This window comes from Nothoprocta perdicaria, unplaced genomic scaffold (assembly GCF_003342845.1).
Source record: "Nothoprocta perdicaria isolate Ctin4 unplaced genomic scaffold, notPer1 scaffold_120, whole genome shotgun sequence".
Lineage (NCBI taxonomy): Eukaryota > Metazoa > Chordata > Aves > Tinamiformes > Tinamidae > Nothoprocta > Nothoprocta perdicaria.
The window spans coordinates 2,170,373-2,189,519 of NW_020454317.1; the positions used below are offsets into that span (position 1 = coordinate 2,170,373).

At 37.9% G+C, this 19,147-nt stretch overlaps 1 protein-coding gene across 2 annotated transcripts in view; it reads left to right on the forward strand.

The window, feature by feature from the left end:
• The first annotated feature begins 815 nt into the window (after nt 1-815).
• GDAP2 (ganglioside induced differentiation associated protein 2) overlaps nt 816-19,147 on the forward strand; it is a 21,994-nt gene continuing 3,662 nt past the window's right edge. The window contains exons 1-12 of one of the 2 annotated variants that reach the window (XM_026054254.1): nt 817-1,081; nt 2,439-2,578; nt 6,729-6,882; nt 8,394-8,482; nt 9,128-9,204; nt 9,756-9,915; nt 11,614-11,764; nt 12,309-12,385; nt 13,950-14,026; nt 14,735-14,874; nt 15,285-15,339; nt 17,174-17,784. In XM_026054254.1, the coding sequence (XP_025910039.1) occupies nt 906-1,081; nt 2,439-2,578; nt 6,729-6,882; nt 8,394-8,482; nt 9,128-9,204; nt 9,756-9,915; nt 11,614-11,764; nt 12,309-12,385; nt 13,950-14,026; nt 14,735-14,874; nt 15,285-15,339; nt 17,174-17,182 (1,305 nt within the window). In that variant the 5' untranslated portion in view covers nt 817-905 and the 3' untranslated portion in view covers nt 17,183-17,784. Of the gene's footprint in view, nt 1,082-2,438; nt 2,579-6,728; nt 6,883-8,393; nt 8,483-9,127; nt 9,205-9,755; nt 9,916-11,613; nt 11,765-12,308; nt 12,386-13,949; nt 14,027-14,734; nt 14,875-15,284; nt 15,340-17,173; nt 17,785-19,147 lie in introns of those variants that run through there. The other variant, XM_026054253.1, reaches the window with a different exon arrangement.

Below are 19,147 nucleotides of genomic sequence, written 5' to 3' on the forward strand. Positions count from 1 at the left end.
GTAATTATTTGTGTCAGCAACTGAAATCTACACTTCAAGGAGATAAAGCACTTCCTCTAGCAAGCAGTCTTGTCCTCGCCTACTGAAAAAGAGTCACGTAGGTGCAGGGGGCAGCATGCCTTGGTGCAGTTCCTTAGCCAGTGTTCAAATTTACATCTTTGTTCTCTGCTTTGCAAAACCTAATTGTGAGAAGGGTTTCCATGCTGAAGTGCAGGACTGTAAGAACTGAGTGTAGCTCTAATCTGCAGATCTGCGGAATTCATTGAACATGAAGGGTTGTGAGATTTGAAGGCTGTGTAGATTGTTTTGTTTTGTTTTGTCTTTGTTAGTTGGTTTAACATGTCCTGGGATGAGACCAATAAATATCTGAAGGAATAGATTATGTACACTCTGCTGCGGATTTTCTGCTACTTTAAATAAATAAATTTCAAAGTATCAAAAGGACTTAGTCATCCTGACAATTTTGTTCATCATTTTCAAGATAAAGATCACAAACCTACTGGACCAATTTGATGATAAAGAAAATGTTTTCAAGTGTTTACATCTTACAAGTTTGGAAAAAGCTTGTCTTGCTGCAAGCGTTTCAAAAGCACTGCATTATCTTTTTGTATATGAATAACAAAATGTGTGTGCATGTGTGTGTATGTGAGAGAGAGAGAGAGAGAGAGAGGGAGGATGAGTTGATCTTCTTTCCTGTCTTCTGTTTTCTGTAATTGTACTGCAGCCTTGTGGAAAGGTCTTGCTTTGGGGAATTGCTCTTAGTAAACACCTGGTGACCCTGCTTTATTTTCTTTCCTTTAAAGCATGTGGAAGACTCCAGTGAGAATTGGAGTGTGACAAGTTAGCCAGGGAGAAAAAAAAAAAAAAAAGAAAAAAAAAAAAAAAGAAGTTGTACCTTCTGTTCCATGGATCCCTTGGGTGCTCCTTCCCAATTTGTGGATGTTGATAGTTTGCCAAGTTGGACTGATGTCTATGAGGCTAAGCATCTGGACTCTCATGAAAACTCTGCTGAAAGAGCTCAAGTCAATGTTAGATCACCTTTTCCATATAGGAAAGACATCAATGCAAAAATAATCTTATGGTAAGTTCCATGTGACTGTCACGACTTCGTTCCTTTATCGTAGGATCTTACTGTCAGTGTAGCAATGACCATTGCTGTGGAATAAAGCCTTTAAACTCTCTCTTTCTTGATTCAAACACTTCACATCTGAGTGGAAAGTAATTACTTATTCACTGTAAACCTGCAAGCCTGAGATTTGTATATATATATTATAAATTAAATGTGCATCGGCATTCCTAGATACAGCAAATGAGCAATGCTTCTTGCCATTTGTCGTATGTGGATATTTGATAGAAAACCTGATGAGTCACTTCTATACAACACGATTCTTAAAATATACTTGTTGTCGAGGAGCTTTTTTGATTTATTTGCTTTGCTGGCTTTATTCCTTTGATTCTGTCACTTTAGCTTCTCTTTCAGATCGGTATTTTTTTCATACGTTTCTTGAGGCTTGTTTGGGGATTTTTTTTTCTTCCCTTCTCTGTCTACATTCCCTGTGTTCCATCTCTGTTTTTCTACCAAAATTTGTTGGCAGGTGCACAGTGCTGAGATATAGTTTCTCCATTATTTTTTTCTTCCTGCTACTAGATTCTTTTACTTGCTCTCAAAAAGGGTAACACTGACAATTAATATGGAGAGAAAAGGATTTTGTAGAGATACAGTTCAGGGAACAATCCTCTTTCCTGGCTTATGCATGCAGTAAACTAGGGCTGTTCGGATATCCCCTGAACCTGGTCAAGAACAAGAAATAAAGAAAGAACATTTAGACTTCTCCTGTTACTTGGGCTTATATATAGTAAATATCTGCAATTAATAGATCAGAATTTTGCTATTTCCTTTTCTCTCATGCATCTCCACATTGTGTATCTTCTGCTTTTTTGATCCTTGAGCAGCAGAGTGAACATAACAAGCAGTAGCAGGGCGCCCTAGATAATGTGTCTGCAAACAGAAGAGACCACATTGAATAATTTCAATGTTCAATTTTCAAAAGCTATCTGTTCTTCTTTAAGGGATAAAATTTGATTTGGGAACATGTTATACTCCAACAATTTTACACACTGTTTTTTATGTTCTGTTAACAGAACTATGCTGTGTAATACTGCAGCATGGCCTTTTCTATGGGCGACATTAAGGTACTGTGAAGCTGGGAAGTTTTAAGGCAATAAGACATTGCATGCAGTCTTTCTCTATTACTTAGATGCAAAGCATGGTTCTGCGTGGTGAGCAGGTCAATGAACGCTATGCTTTGTGGGCACTGGAGTACTGTTAAAAGTTTTTTCTTTAACTTAGCATTCCTTTGCTTGATAGCGCTTTTGTTGAGGATATCTTGCTTAATTTGACAAGCAGCCTCCAGTAAACTGCTTCTTTGTTTCCTCAGGAAAGGAGACGTAGCACTACTGAACTGCACAGCCATAGTAAATACTAGCAATGAGTCTCTCACAGATAAGAATCCAGTATCTGAAAGTGTCTTCATGCATGCTGGGCCTGATCTGAGGGATGAACTCCAGAAGCTCAAAGGTAAATGTTCAGAGACTTCTTATATAAAAAAGCTACTGTCCTTTCTTTGTACAAAGCAACTGCGTTTGTTCACACACTGAAATAAAGGTGTAACTTTTCCTGGTATCTGGTATTAATGCAAAAGAAAGAGTGAAAGCTTTGGATAGACTCTGCTGTGTATTTCCCCTGCTTTTGTCATTCATGAGACAGATCGTGGAAAACCTTTGGCAGATATTCAGATTGTTGAACATTCATTTTGTGTGTGATACAGTAATTCCCATTGTTATCTAAAGCTAGTCAAAGCAGTTAGCTTATCAAAGCGTTTACTGTGAGAACCAGTCTTGTACAGCTTCAGAGCTTGCTTTTGTGTTCTGTTCAGTGCATATCCTTTGGCAAGTGGGAGATGGGAACTGAAGTTCACTGTTGTAGAAGTTAAGTGGGTTCTAGTATGTACTCTGTACATCTCTCAGTCTATTAATATGCAGCCCCATAAACAATGGCAACAGCAGATGGATTGATAAAGGAACGTATGTCTGAAGTATTAGTGACCTGTTAAACTCTTCAGTTCACCTGTGTGTGATTCTCAGATGTTTTTACTGCAATGGCACAAGAGCAGCTCTAATGCAAAGCTATTCTGAGAAAACACTGACATGAAGTTTGCTTTACATAAATTCTTTGTCAACAGAGTTTATGGCTGATAACAAGATTTACAAATAATATGCTTCATTTTCAGTGTCTATTAGATGAAAAGAAAAGTTGCCTTATTTGGTGTATGAGGAACTAAAAGCTTATAGTTATCCAAGGTCATCCAGAAGTCTGATAGTTTGCAGTTAAGTTCAGAGCTTTAGTAACTATGGTGCTAAACTGAATTTCAAGACCAAACTGTTCCTTGATTAGCACCAGTGACTCTTGAGTAACATCTCTATCTCCTCCTCGTGTAGTAACAGGGTAGTTAGAAGGGTTGGAATGTTTTTAACACAAGTTATCAGTAGCTTACACTGTGGTAAGATGGACATCCTTGTATTTTGTAAAACTTTTATTGACTGATTCATTTTACTAGTGACCTGGAAAAAAAGAAGGAGGAAAAGTTGCAAAAGAGAGGAGAAAGTTCTGTGTACGTCCTTTGAACAGAAACAACAGTTAAAAGTACATCAGGAAATTAGAGTAGTTGGGTCCTGCTAGGCTGGAACCAACTTCAGCATTCACTCTTCTAAAATAAACTTGTGATTTGTTAGCTCTGTAGAGAGTTCTTTGTAAAAGTTGAGTTGAGCTGCTTTAACTTCCATGCTATTTCACAGTCTCTACCCTTACTAGCACTGATGGCTTCCTCTGTGTAATGTATTTGGGACATACATACATACAGGATAGTTTCCTCTTAATCCAGTTACTGAGTCCTTTCAGAAAACAGTTCTTTTGAAATGCTTTACTGGCATGTTGTATGGGGAAAATAAGAGGGCCTGTGTTACAGTTATGGCTTTGTACCCTTAATGAGTGGGTCACGGAAATGGAGGTAAGTTAAAGAACTAGTCTGTAGTTCTTCTGTTATTTCTACTTCATTTTTGCACTCTTTTCCTCTTTCTTTTGAACTTTCTGCCCAGCAGAATTTTTGGGAAATAGTAAAAACAGATGGACGTTGTCCAAAAGCAGCCCAGTGGGTGAAGTGGTAACTCCTGGTGTCTTGCGGGAGATGTTTTTGTGTTTGTGTGGGTTTTTCGTTGGTTGTTTTTTGTTTGTTTGCTTTCCCTGCTGCTACTTCATGTTTATCTACACTTTATAAACTCTAAGAAAAAAAAAAATGATTGAAAGCATGTGATATGCTGTCCTTCCAAATGCCTGTGTTCTTTAAGGCTCAGTTAACTCTTGTGTTTCTGGAAGCAGTGTGTAGTTTCTATAAACCCAGAAATATTGTAGCCAGGGTCCAGACTTGTAAGTGGACTGCAATCAATATGTATCACCTTCCATTTTATGTACACATACTTATTGCTGTCTCATTCTAACAGCAGTGCTGTTATACAGTAAGACTTTTTCCTCTACTGCAGTCTTTATATGAAAGGCTCCGACTTTCGATTTTAAGTTTGGAGTGAGGCTGTTCTAATGATTTTGAATATCACTGGAGTAAGAAGTAAAATTGTGCCTTTGCTCCTCATTTTGCTACAGATCTTGACCTTGTATACCTCACCCTACAAGCTCACCTAGTTTTCTATCGTAAAAGAGGTATTGCTGTTTATTTTTATAAATCTAATAGAGATCTTCACATAGAAAACATTGGAAAGTGCTAAGTGTGATCTAGGTGTAATTACAGATTACTCTTAGTAAATCTAGTCATCTGGATTTATTATTCTCTATTGAGGTCACAGATATACCTCACTCAAACTTGCTTCATCCTTTTCCAAAGGAGAAAATATTTAAGATATTTTTCTTTAATTACAGGCCTTCATTTTTTTCTTTTAAAATTGTGCAATTTTGATATATCAAGGAGGAAGAACATTACTTTATGCACTAGATGTTTCCTTTTACTTATTTTGTTCCATGTTGCACTTACCTAATTGTTCTTTTGATTTTTTTTTAAAGAGGCACAGTAATTCAGAAAAGTGTGCTTAGTATGTTATTTTATCCTTTCTGCTTAATTCAGAGAAAAAAAAATGAAAGTCTACAGAAAGGAATGATCTGATTTATAGGTTCTAAATATTTACAAAATGATGGTTTATAGGCAGTGTGGTATTGCTATTAAAAAGACATGCTAAAATCTCTGGATAAGAGAGATTCTCAGTGTGGAAAGTTTATTGCCATTAAATAAATTTCACTTATTTTGTTAGCATGCCTGAGCACTGCAAGGAACAGAGTGGAGTGGGAGAGGAAAAAAATACTCCTATGCAGAGTGGAGTTTCATGACCTTGAGCCAAACTACAGCAGTACTGCTTGCTGAAGGGGTAGTTGCAGCCACTTGTTCACATCCCATTACTTATCATTTGCACTAGCAACCTGTAAGATCATATTGAAAGCCAATCTAAAGAAAAGATTAGTTTGGGCAAGATCAGCAGGCTAAAATGTCTCTGCACAGCAGTACAACTGGAAGGGTGAGGGTGGCTGTATGGTGGAGGCTAGAGAGAAAGAGTGGAAGTAATTCTTTAGCAGCTGTCCAGGAATTGGACTGAATTAAATTTCATGTTGGAGGGGAGAAGGAGAGAGTTCACAAACCTTTTGAGATGTCTTTTTTATGTGCAATGAAGAAAAAGACCAAACTTTTTCAAAACAGTATTTGTTTCAGTTATCAGAAATTTATTGATGAGTTGGAGGTAGTTGAGAGATCTGTGAATCAGTTTGGCAGTTTTGACAAAATGCTCTTCTCTAGTGCTTTTTTAGTGCTCTGCTTTCTTAGTTCAAAAACTATATAACATGCAAAGAGTAGCCAAAGAGCAATGTAACCCCAGTGAGGTAGTGATGTAAAGAATGATAGCATGCCGTAAATGATCCCAGAGCACAAAACTGGAGAGGGCCAAGTGTGGAACAGTCAACTGGGTAGTTTGAACTTTGTGATCCTAGATTGTCAAGAAAGGTGTGATCTCCTAAAATGATATTCCTGCCTCTTGGACACTGAGAAATTTGCATAACAAACAAAGTTGCCTTGAGCTAGGAGATAAAAATTGCTAATTTTTTTTTTTATTTCAAATAGTTTTGCCGTCAGCTGGCCCACTTGATTAAGGACACTGTTGTCCTTTCATCCGAAAAGCAAATTCCCAAAACCAATTAAATTTGGAAGGACTTTTTTGTTGTTGGTGGTGGTTGTATAGCATATTTGTGCATTACTTTTGGGGTTATTCATTTTTCCCTCTTGTCTCTAAAAGCAATGTGGTAAGCACTGCAATCAAGATAACATTTCTAGCAACTTCTGGTTTCTCTTTGTATGTGTAGATTTTAAAGGAGGGAGAGGAATGAGCACTGCCGTCATCTCTTTAGCTTGAATAAGTGATACTGGGCAGCTATATTAAGAAGTAGAAAGCTATCCTTAAAGTATTTGAACATCAAAGTATTTGATGTTCGAAATACTGCCTTCTGTATATCATCTTCTGACAGAGGCTTGTGTGAAAGTGGAGAAAACAAGGAATGTGAATAATTCTAGCCTTCTTATTAGGATCATTGGTGTTTTTATATGTCACGCTTCTTTCTTCAGGGTGCAGGACAGGGGAGGCCAAACTCACCAAAGGATTTAATTTGGCTGCACGATTCATCATTCACACAGTGGGACCCAAATACAAGAGCCGATATCGCACAGCAGCTGAGAGCTCCTTATACAGCTGTTACCGCAATGTCTTGCAGCTTGCAAAGTAAGTGTATGACAACTTAGGTTTGTACCATCCATGTTGCAGCTCATCTTCTAGATACCTTGGACTGCATATGGTGCCATATGGCCCTGAATATTTTCTCACATCTACAGCATTTCGGTGAGACCATAAGAATATGACTAGCATCTTGTCTTTTTCTATCTATATTGCAGAGTGAAAAAAGCATGCTGAGAGGTCTGAACTGGTTGGCGTACTGGAACCGTGTAGCTAGAGCTGTGCAGCATTCAGTCACTCTGAAAAAAAGCATCATTAATATAACTGTGCTGTGCTCCATGCTGCAAACAGTTTTAAATGAGTTTGCTGAAGCAGCTGACATATGACAATGCAACTGCATTGCTATTCCCTACAGGCAGATCTGACTGTTTTATCATTTCTTGTTTGACCTCTGTGTCTTCATGCCACAGTCACCTAAAATTTTGAGTGAGAGTGAAAGATCATTTCCAAATCCATAGTTGAAGATGGGTCTGTATTGGTGTTTAATCTGTGACAGTTTCCACACTATAATTTAAAGGAAGTTTATTATTGATCTTTCTGATTTCTGTTCTTCATTCTTTTCTATATTTTCTTCTTCTCTCATGATGGCTCTTTCTAATATTAGCATTCAGAAATAAGTATTTAAACAATGGCTATATCAGAACATGTAACTACACATCTCCTCAGAATTGAAAAGATCAATTCTTCTGAGAGCTGTCTGCAACGCTGTGGTAGCAACTGTTTCATAACTAAGATTACAACTAAGTATTTTCTAATATATGTCATTTTCTTCTGCCTCAGAATTGACAAGGAAGGTCAGGCCTGGACCTCTTAAAACGGTGAAAATAAATGATTCTGTTTATTGAATCCTGAGTGTCCTTTAGTTTGTCTAATTTCAGGAGTAACTTTTGACACTTAAAATTCGCTGCCAAACCCCTCAAATAATTGTTGGCAAAACCTCTACTTCGATTTCCTAGAAATATGTGTCTGTGCTGAAAAAGTCTTGCATTTGTCTCTGCTTTTATTTGTTTTTCATTCCTTGATGACAGTTGCCTAGTCCTAGAATCAAGAAGGCTACATCAGGCTTAAAATAGCAGTAGGTGAGGTGGAAGAATAGGAAAATGCTTGCTGTAAAGAACACCTTATTTTCCCCTACTTTCCCTTGCCATCAGTCCTACATAGGAAGAAAGGATTTTGGAAAACATTGCAAGGAACTTGAGAGAACCTCTTCATTCAGGATATGAAGAAATTGCAGGAACAGCATAGCTGAGGTAAAAAGAGAAACCTGAGAACAAACAAGAGAAAACAGGGTGAAATAATTAATAATTTCATCACTCTTTGCTTTAGGATGTATGTATGCATCTTGTCAGCAAAAAACCTTAAAATCCTTTTGTTCAAACCTGCAAGAGATTTGCTGTTGCATGGAGGTGGAAGAAAACAGCTGGTGTTATCTGCCATCATAGTTTGGTTTCATCTCAAATTATGCTTCTTTTCACTTGTATCTGTTCTCTGGATTTCAGGGAACAGGCAATGTGCTCGGTAGGATTCTGTGTCATAAACTCTCTGAAAAGATGTTACCCTTTGGAGGATGCAACCCACATAGCACTGCGTAAGTTGATGCTAGAAAGTGTCATAAACTATGTGGCTGTAATCAGCAGTGTGTTAAAGCCTGCCAATCCATCCATGGATGGATTAGGAAATAGAGAATAAAAATAGATGGTCCTTTCTCTGTTGAGAGATCATCAGTAGGCATCCATGGGGATTTCTGTTGGGCCTTGCAGTGTTTAATGACTCTGAACAGGTGATAAGCAGTAAGAGTTTGCTGATTTTATTAAATTCTTCAGGATAGTAAAGATGAGGCCTTACTATGAACAACTGTAGATGGATTTTAAGCAACAGAGTGAATTTCATCTGTTATTTTAGTGCCAAATCAATGTAGGCAAATGTAAAGTGATGGTTTTCTTCCATGTAGGTCTGCCTCACAAAATGATGGAAGTACTTTGAGGGGGAACAAAAAAACTTGAGGTTATGATAATTCAATAGAAACATCAGCTCAGTAATATTTGAAAGACCAAGCTGAGTGTTGTAAAAGAGGACAAAATGAAGGATGTTATACTGTTATACTATAAAACCATGGATTGTCCACATCTTTAAACTGCCTAATCAAGAATATAGCAGAGCTAGAAGAAGTACAGAGAATGTCAACAAGAGTAGACAAAGGTGCCTTTTGCTAACTGCATTTAATTTTTTGCAGGTACTGTCAGAAGGTTCTTGGAGATTCATGGGGAGACCCTGGAGAAGGTGGTGTTTGCAGTCTCTGAGCTTGAAGAGGTATTTTCTTCATATTGATTCCACCAAAAGTCATGGTTATATGTGATCTTCTCTGTGACAGTGTTATCTTTTGCACCTTGGTGCTGATTTTGTTTTTTTTCCTTCAAATTATCCTGTCTCACATGGACTCTTGGACCCTCAGCATTCTTATGTGTCTGTCTACTATCTCTTCCAATGCTGTTGCTCTGACTTTCAGCAATTGCCATGGATATTGCCTTTTCTACTTCTGATTTCTATGTTCCCAAGCCATGATAGGAGTCAGCATTGTACATTATGCTGGCAGTTGTGACATTGCTTTTTCCATGCTTTAAAATGATCTCGACTTCCAGTTCAGCATGCCTATAGATAACCCACAATTTTTAAACCCCACAGTTTTTCAAATATTAAGCTTGTTGTTTGGGCTATCTGCCTTTATTGTTAGGAGCCCAAAATAAGCCAGCAAGGGAGTTAATACGTTGCCTCAAAATCTCAGAGAAGATCCCTGCTACTAGAGCAGGTAATACATAACTGAAGAGCAAGGATAGCCCTTCATGTGCTTTTCTTATTTGTAGGCCACTTACCAGAAGCTGATGCCTCTGTATTTTCCAAGATCATTGGAAGAAGAAATACAATCCTTGCCTTGCCTCCCTGCAGATATTGGCAATGCAGAAGGAGAGCCAGTAGTACCAGAGCGGCAGATCAGGATTACTGAAAAGCCAGGTGTTCCAGATGGTGAGTACTTAAACTGAACTTAGGAATAAGTATCCACCTGTGAAGGCCAATGAGACAGAAAAAGCACACAGAGAGCAAAGAAATGTCCTTTTCACCCCTCCTCACCTAAGATAGGCTATAATGAAGAGAAACAAGCTGCCTGATTGTTAGCTGCGTAACTTCCCCTGTCTGCCTCATTGCATGCAGTACTTAGAGGATGTGGTAGAAATATTGTTCCTTTTCTTTTGCAAACTTTCTCTCAAGGTAATTAATTGATTAAGACTTTTTTTTTCCCTACCTTCTGCAGGCTGTTACTGAAACAGGCATTATTGTTGTCAATGAGCTATCTTACCATACGTTAACAAAATACTGCATAATCTCCTCAGGCTAAAGATAGCATGTATGCTGAACTGGTAAATACTCAAAAGAAACGTGTCAGGCTTGGGATGGTGAGGGATGAATGACAAAACACTTGAATAAAGGTAAACAGGCATAGCTGGTACATTCTGTTATCTTCATGTGGCAGCACTGTGCAAGGCTTGCACTTCTCTCATGAAGTCCTAGAGCATTAAAAATGGAGAATGTGAAATGTATTCAAAGATACTCTGATTTTTACATGACCAGTTGAGATAAGGCTGAATATGCAACAAGGGTACAGACAATTTTCCTGTTCACTGTGTGATTCTAGATGTACGTATTCTTCCTGTTCAGACTCCAGTCTGTTTTCTTTTTCATCTCCAGATTTCAGGTTAGGGTAGTATTTGTAACTCTGGCTGATAGCTGTGAGGCATTCAATTATTAACTGATTATTTATGATGCTTAGTTTTCACAGCTACAGTAGCAAAGAGGTGGAGCAGAACCCTTGTTCTGTTTCCCCAAGGTCATTATAATATTGTTGCTGTAACACTGGAGAACTCAATTCACAGAATCACAGAGTAGTTGAGGTTGGAAGGGACCTCTGGAGATTATCTAGTCCAACCCCCTGCTCGAGCAGGGACACCTAGAGCACATGGCACAGGGTGGCATCCAGGCGGGTTTGGAAGATCTCCAGAGGAGACTCGACAGCCTTCCTGGGCAGCATGTTCCAGGGCTCTGTCACCCTCAGAGTAAACAAGTTCTTCCTCACATGGAGATGAAACTTCCTCCAATCCTCACTGCTCAAAGAGCAGTTCCTTAGCAGTATTTCTTAATGGCATGCAAGTTCAGTGGAGCATTATGGTGTTGTTCCAAGCAAGTGAGCACATGCTGTTATACTTCAGCACACAGTAAGTTTGTGAATGATACTGTAAAAATGTTCAAACTGAAGTTATCACCAGCTCTAGAACATTTATTCAAGTCGTGTCAATTTGAAAGGAAGAACTGAACTGCTCTTATGGTATGGTAATGACAACACCTTGGAAATTGTAAACCCCATGTCATTCTTTCCAAAATCTATTCTGGAGTCCTAGTGAGAGAATCTCCCATTATTCCTTCATTACAAACTGATGACTGACATTCTAACGGAGTTCATAGTTACTCGATCACATGCTGTAAATGCTTTCAATGGTGCAAGTGAGATATTGGAGCCCCATCAGGATAGATGGTGGTTTTGTTTTTTTTCCGTTAGTTTCTAACACAATGAATGGGCTGCCATCGTGAAATACATAGCAATTCATCGACAGCTTTGCTATTCTCTATATGTAGCTTAAACATGTTATGCTACCTTTCTTTCTACTGCAGATGCTTCGGATGAAGAAGGGCTGGAGGCAGATTTGTCTTTCATTGGTTCTCACGCTTTTGCTCGTATGGAGGGAGATGTTGATAAACAGAGACGCCTCATCCTGCAGGGACAGTTGTCAGAGGCAGCATTGCAAAAACAGCATCAGAGGAAGTGAGGGTTTTTTTGGTTCTTTTTTGTTCTGTTGTTGTTTTTTTTTTGTCTCTGTAAATGACTTGGATTAGCCAGCTGCTCAGAGGCATAATAATTTGTTAATATGAAGTCTGATCTTCTGGCAAGGAAATATAGGTAAAAACCTATTACCACCTGTAGCTCATAGTAGCACCTTTGGAGAGAAGGGAAGGGGCAACAGAAGGAAAAAAGAAGCCAGTGACAACACTAGCGTGACCTGTAGATGGGACAAGCTGCCTCATCTCTGCCACAAGATGACAGTGTTTCACCATTACTTTCTATAATGGGTTCATGTGCTTTTAAGTGTTGCCTCTCCACTAGTGGTATTTTGTGGAGGAGAAGGATTCCAACACTTCCTTCTATATCAGTTTGAAAGTGACTCCATTGTTCAGAAAACCTCCATATTAGAGTGATAGCTCAGCCACTGAGAGCTGCTTTGGCCTTCACTTCCTAAATACTTCTTCAGACTTCTAATGCTGTTCTAAAGCAGAGTTAGATCTGACTTTAGATGTTTTTAACTTTCTAGTTACAATCGTTGGCTGTGTCAGGCAAGAGCTGAAGACCTATCTGATATTGCTTCCCTTAAAGCCTTGTATCAGACAGGTAAGTTCAGGTTATTGATGGTTGATGTGCATTGTCCTAAAGGAAAAATACAAAATAAAAATCCAGTTTCTTTGAGCTCCGAGTAAGTCGTCAAGCTAGAAACATGGCTGAAAATGAGGCAACATCTCCACACTAAAGCAGGTGATTGGCTCTTGATTGGCTTTGAAAACTGTGCAGTTAACTCCCAAACAGCTCCTAGTAACAATTTAAGATGTATCCTGAATTTAGCTATGCAATTGACCAGTAATAGGTTGAGGAGAATGAATTAGGTATGTATGGGAGTTTGAATGAGGGGGAAAAGAGGGAGGGAAAAAAACCTACCACCACAAATATTGCTATTGTGATTAGTGTTTGGCAGTGATATAGCAGGAGCATCATGGCTCTGTCTTTCAGTGCCCAAGGACTTTCTTGCTAGTGATTTCAGTGATTGTGAATCAATATTGTTAGATGAAGCCAATTTATTAGGTGTTGTATACAAGGTAATATTGTATGCAAGATAATTGGTATCTTGGCCTGATTTATCTCCAGTCTTTTGCTACAAAGAAATAAATGTTGCTTTCAAATGATTTGTAGAGAAGCCAAAGTTAACAAAAAAACTTTTGACACAGCTTTCTTGCTTAAAGCTGCTTGCTACCTTAGGCTAGGCAGAGTTTGAGTTGCTCTCCTCCATGTCTGATGGAACCTACTAATTATGCAATCCCATAGGCAGTATCTCCTTTAACCTTGCATTCAGTTAATGGTAACATTAGGGAGAGAATCAACATCCAGTTTGAGAGTTCCTTGGAACATAATCCCTCCTAGGTTTTTGCAGCCAAGGAAACAAAGAAGTGTCAGGTAGTATGTCCACTTCTGTTGTCTTTTGTTCTCCAGGTAGTGCTGAAATCAGAAACTTGTCCTGGTCCCAGGGGCTTATTGCTGCTTTGCACAGTGATAGGAAGAAATTAGTTAGTACTCAAGGTCTCAAAAACATAGTTTTGTTTATGACTTGCTCTACAGAGCAAGTCGGTTGAGCACTCTAGCTCCTATCTCTGGCCGACTGAAAAAACAGACACCTCAATCTTTGTGCAGCTGCTGATGCTGTATGATACCTTGCCGTTGGTAGTTGCAAATTTAAATTCTTCTACTGGTTTTGGACAAGGCTCTATTTGGCTCCTCTTGGTCCATAAGGTGTGCCATGTGAAAGTATGTGTCTGGCCTCTGAGCTAGGTTTTTAGAAAGTTTATTCTGATAGTAGAATTGCAAGTAAAGGTTTTAAAAAAAAAAAAAACATTTCACTGACAATTACTACTTGAGAATAAAGTACTCTAGTAAAGGCAAATGTGGAGTGCACACGTTGGAGTAAATGTGGAGTCATATTTACTTCGGGTAAATGTAGAATATACAAGTCAATGTAATATTGCAGTTCTTAAAATTCAGGTTTCTAGGATGTGATGCATCCTTTGTTTTGGTGATCAAAACAACTACTGATACAGTGAGAACAGCAAGTCTAGCATATTTTTTCTCTAGTTGGAAATGGGCTGTGCTGTAAAGTTTCTGAGCTATGAGTTATCTTTTTGTTTTGTAGGTGTGGATAACTGTGGTCGCACAGTTATGGTAGTTGTTGGAAGGAATATTCCTGTAACATTGATAGACATGGAAAAGGTAAGGTTTTGTAAAACTTCAGCACCATGTAGTTTAAATATATTTTAAATATTTAAATATTTTTAAATATTTAAAACATTAATGTTAAATAAATATTAATTAATAAATAAAATGTTAATAATCAAAAATATTAATATTAAATATTTAAATATTTAAATATTTTAAATATTTATTTGGAACATGAAAGTCTAACGTAACTAATGCAGCCTAACACTGCTAGCTGAAGTTTAGCAGTGTTAGTGCTGGAGAAGTTATCTGTAGGAGATGTGTCAACAGCATAAATAGGAACTATTTTTGTAGGCAGATCAAACTTTATTCTTCTTTGTGTGTGTTGGGGCAGCATTTCTGGAGGAGGAACTGGGTTATTTTCAGAGAAACAGGCCTAATAGAGAATCTTTTTGTTTCTTGAGGCAGGAGCAAAAAACTTGTCATGCTTCCATAACTGGAGAGTAACCAACCAAATAATTTTTTCATGGAAACAGTAAGAAGACTTTACATCTATTAAATCAGGTCCACGCAAAGAAATATCTAATTGATTAGGGTGAAGTTCAAGATTTTGAATGTTTTCTTTATTTTTATAGCTCAGACAATATTACCCAGCCTTATCATTCCTGATCTGTGAATGAGTTAAAAGAAGCATATTAAAATGTATGTCGTCATGAAAGAGTTCTTTATTGCAAATATGAACTTGTCTTCTTTCCAATTCAGGCTCTTCTGTATTTCATCCATGTCATGGATCATATTGCAGTGAAGGAATATGTCCTGGTGTACTTCCATACGCTCACAAATGATTACAATCAACTAGACTCTAATTTCTTGAAGAAACTCTATGATGTTGTTGATATCAAGTGAGTGGCAGCAGAGGGGAGGAGAAAAAGTCTGGTTTTCTTCTGTGCTCTGCAAATGTTTGAGCCATTCTCTTTTTTTGGTGGTGTCTCATTGGGTAACACAGGTAATCATAAGCCCATCATTTTCACTGTTCACATAACAGACTGCAGCAGGCTTTAGTTGTGGGTTTTATAATTTGTTTGTTTGCTTTACACTTTCTTTCCTGACATATGCTGTTAGATATGAGCCAGCTTTAAGCGCAGAATAAAAAAAAAAAAAAAAAAAAAAAAAAAAAAAAAAAAAAAAAAAAACCTTAAGCAAAATGACTTATGTTTTGATGGTTATGTTGTATAGGTGAGCTTAATTAGAAGACATGACTAATCACTCTGTGTGTGTATGTGTGTATGTTTTCTTTTTTTCTTTGAATCAGGTACAAGAGGAACTTGAAGGCACTGTATTTTGTCCACCCATCATTTCGTTCAAAGGTGAAGTAATGCACAAAAGAAATGAATGTTTGGGGTGTAGTCAGGATTGCATGGGGAACATGGAAGTCTTCCATATACATGCAAAACTGGATGGTATTTTCTGGAACAAGAGTTGTAAATTGAAATTCATCCCCATTTTTGATGTAGCTGTAGTATTCCAGTGTTAGTGGCAAGCTGAACCACAGTGCAGCACAACTGCCTGTTGTCTGTTTCCTGATTTGTTTCATGTGTTGTTTGGATCTCATTTCTTTCAAACAGAAACTTTTGTGTGTGTGTGTGCTTTCTCCTGCTGTCTGGTTGGCAGATGACAAACCATGAGCAAAGACTTCTGGAATTCATGTTGTCCCTTTTTATGGATATTGCAGTTTTCATGTAGTTCATTACCTGGTTATTTCACCTTTTCTATCCCAGCAACAGCATGTGTCTTCCATACCAATTAGTGAGCTGCCCTGGTAAGGCAGAAAATAGTGTATGAGGCAGCAATGAGATTAATCAGGATTAGAGAGTGTGAACTAACAAAGTCAAATAGGAAGAATGGCCTTGTGATGTGGGATGCAGGAAGACCCTGTCAAACATTTAGGAGATAAAAAGATGAACTTGCTGAACAGCAGTCTGTTATCCTTGGCTATGGTCTGTGTGGAGGAACAGGAAATGGAACTCTTTCTTCCATACTTTGCATCCGTATGAGTACTTTGAATGAAGCAAGTGTCAGCTGCAGCCCTCAGCAAAATCTTTGTCCTTTTTTTCAATGGTAGAAATGTGATCCTTCATTTTCATGTCAGTTTAACCTCTGAGTTTATTGTGCTTTTTTGCTAACAGCAAATTGTTGCCTTGAAAAAAAATCTTCACTTTGCTTGTGTTCAGTGGGATTTCTTTAACTGCTAAATTTCCAGAGATTCCATTTTGGTCTGTGTGCTCTCCTCTGGGACACAGTGAGACTTGGAACTTCCTTGTTTTTACATAAATGAGACCAAGGCTTCCTAACAGTATCGTGCAGTTTCCGTCAGAATATTAGTTATTCCCATAGCATACTTGTCTGAGGTTTCAGCAGTAGGATTACAGCTTCTAGCTCATGTTCATTTGGAAATCTAGGAACTGACGCTCTATATCTACGCAAAAAACATTATTTAAGTTGCAAAGTTGGATACTCAGAAGCTACTCAGAACTTGTATTTTGGATTCCAAACAGTGCTTTATTCCCTTTCTTTCTTCTCATGCAAGAATGCTTTATTTCTGTTTGATTGGGAAGTGTTTAATGTTGAGGATGAAAATTCGTACTCTCTAGTTTATTGCCATGGTCCTTGTCCCTTTGAAAAAGGCAGGGAAACTCAGCAGATCTTTGGCAGGAAGCAAGGAGTAAGAGAGTCAGAGGCCCCAACTTCCTGGAAACAAATTTGGTTCATATCTATCAGCACAGCTGGAAGCAAAAGAGAGCTTATGTGCATGTCTCTCAGCCAAGCCTTTTCTTGAACTGAAAGGCAAGTGGGATTGCTACTGGCTGTTGCAGAGACTGTCAGCTTATGAAACATGATGACAGATATGCAGCAGAAGTCCTTTTGTATAAGGTGACCACAAGAGGGAATGATTTTTACCACCACCATTTTTTTGGACGTTTTAGGGCCATTGGCCCTGTGGAACATTGCTAGACCAGAAGTGTCAAATCTCTTCAAAAATCTTTATATTTGGAGCACTGACTTCAATACCTAGAAATGGAGGAAAAATAACCTGTGCTTCAAATGTAGAAGCAAGGCAAGTGTTTTCATACAGCTTCCCAAACCCATTACCCCTGTACATGTCTCATTTTAAATCTCTGATTTAAAATATTCATTTTACAGCTCTTCTGAATCCTGGCACTGCTGATGGCTGCCATCTGTTAATGCTGCATAGCTTATCACTGGACTAAAAGAGATCAAGAGGCTTTTCATCATGTCTCTTCAGACCTGTGCTTGTTTTTTAGGGGGATATAAATGTGCTTCATGGTGCCAACCAAGATTTGTTATTTGATTTTTAAATGTGAAATTGTTTTGCATTATGTGTATTCTGAGGATAAGTGCATATCTAGAACACATGGTTTTTCAGTTTGCTGGGAAGAAGATTCAGAAGTTATCCTAAAATGCAGAGTAAGTGAAACAGGGTTTGTCACTGAAAGCTCCACTTCTATTCCCTAGTCCTGCCTTTTTGTGTTTGCTTGTGTGAGCATTCCTGTGGGTTGGACTCCATGATCTTGAAGGTCTTTTCTTGCATGGAACCATTATGGTGGGAACTCTAGTCTTTGTAGTGCTTCTGCAACTTAACAGTTCTTGTGATTAAGTGTCCTGGAAAGATGCATTAAAGACGTGTGTGTATTGGAGGCAAAGATACGTGATATTTTAACCCTGTGGCTTTCTAGTTTGGCAGAGTGAATTTTAGTCTTTTATTCAGATTAAAAAAAATAAAAAAGACAACAGAGACAAACTGTCCGGAGTGCAGCTCATTGTATTTTCAATGCAGTAAGCACTAACAGGGATTTTCTTTAATTACAGGAAAAGATGTCTCAAATTGTGTAATAGTGAGAGAGGACGATCTCTCTTCCTGTTAAATCAAACAGGATTTTGATCAGGAAAATCAAATTTTCCTGATACCCTCAAATATATTATGTGGATTCCTAATAGGCTTTTATATACCATAATCCATAATAATTATGCTTCTTACTTGTCATTCATAATATTACTTGGAATAAGTACTGCTTCAATACAGGATTGCAAGTATGTTTTCTGGTTTAAAAACTCATTAAAGTGAAGGACCAAGTGTTGCTGTTGATAAGAGGTCTTGTTAGATACCTACAGTATTAGTGGATGCCAATAATAGTTTTTGCTAACATAGTGTGTCCTTAAATTAAAGAAACTGTCTTAAACTTTCTGTCCTACTTTCCACCTCATTTTCTTTTTTTCTTGTTTCTTCCTCATGAAAATATGCTGTTTTGAGGAGACGGCATAGTTATTCCAGAACAATTTAAGCATCTGCTTTTTGTTTAAATATCATACTTGTATGAATCACTTTTTGATTTAATATTTGAGCTTATCTTCATGGGAGGATTTCAAAAAAGTAGGAATTCCCACTTTCCTCAACATTCTTCTTGCAGTATTTCTTCTCTTCTGTTAACTTGCTGCAGCTACCATACAATTGTGCTTAGAAACACTTGCACCTATCTGATAAAATACTAGATCCTTGTCAAAGAGCATAAATGAGCAAAAGGTTTCTCTAGCAAAAACTTCACAAAAATATAAAAGGAAATTATAAGTCTTTCTCTTTTGTAAGAACTATATCTTCTTAAGAAGCTGCCATCCTGGTAGGTTTACCTTAGGAACTTCCAATATTTTCTGCTTCTCTTTTTTCCAAGATGAGTTATGTTGATGTATATTAAATACAGTGGCTGCTCCAAGATTACTTTATAACTTGGCAGGTTGGAAGGCATTCTTATGCTGATATAAAACCTTAAACAATATAAGAAGAATGACTGAAATTACTGAAAGGATGAACAAAACGCTTACTAGAGTGGAAAGATTTTCCTCCAATTCCTTCAAGATATTTTTCCTCTCCTTTTCTGGAGTCTGATTTCTAGAGCAATTCCCATGTTCTCTGCTGACTCTCCCTTGGATTCAGGTACTTCAGTGGATAGAGCTTTTGTGCTCCCTGCCATGCCACTGTTTGTCATCTCTCTATTTGTCCTTGTCCATTCTACAATAGACACTCAGCCTTGAGGAAGTGGGTATGGTGCTCGTTAGGTCAACAAGTATCTCTTCGGTCCCATCTCTCTGATTTTTTTTTTT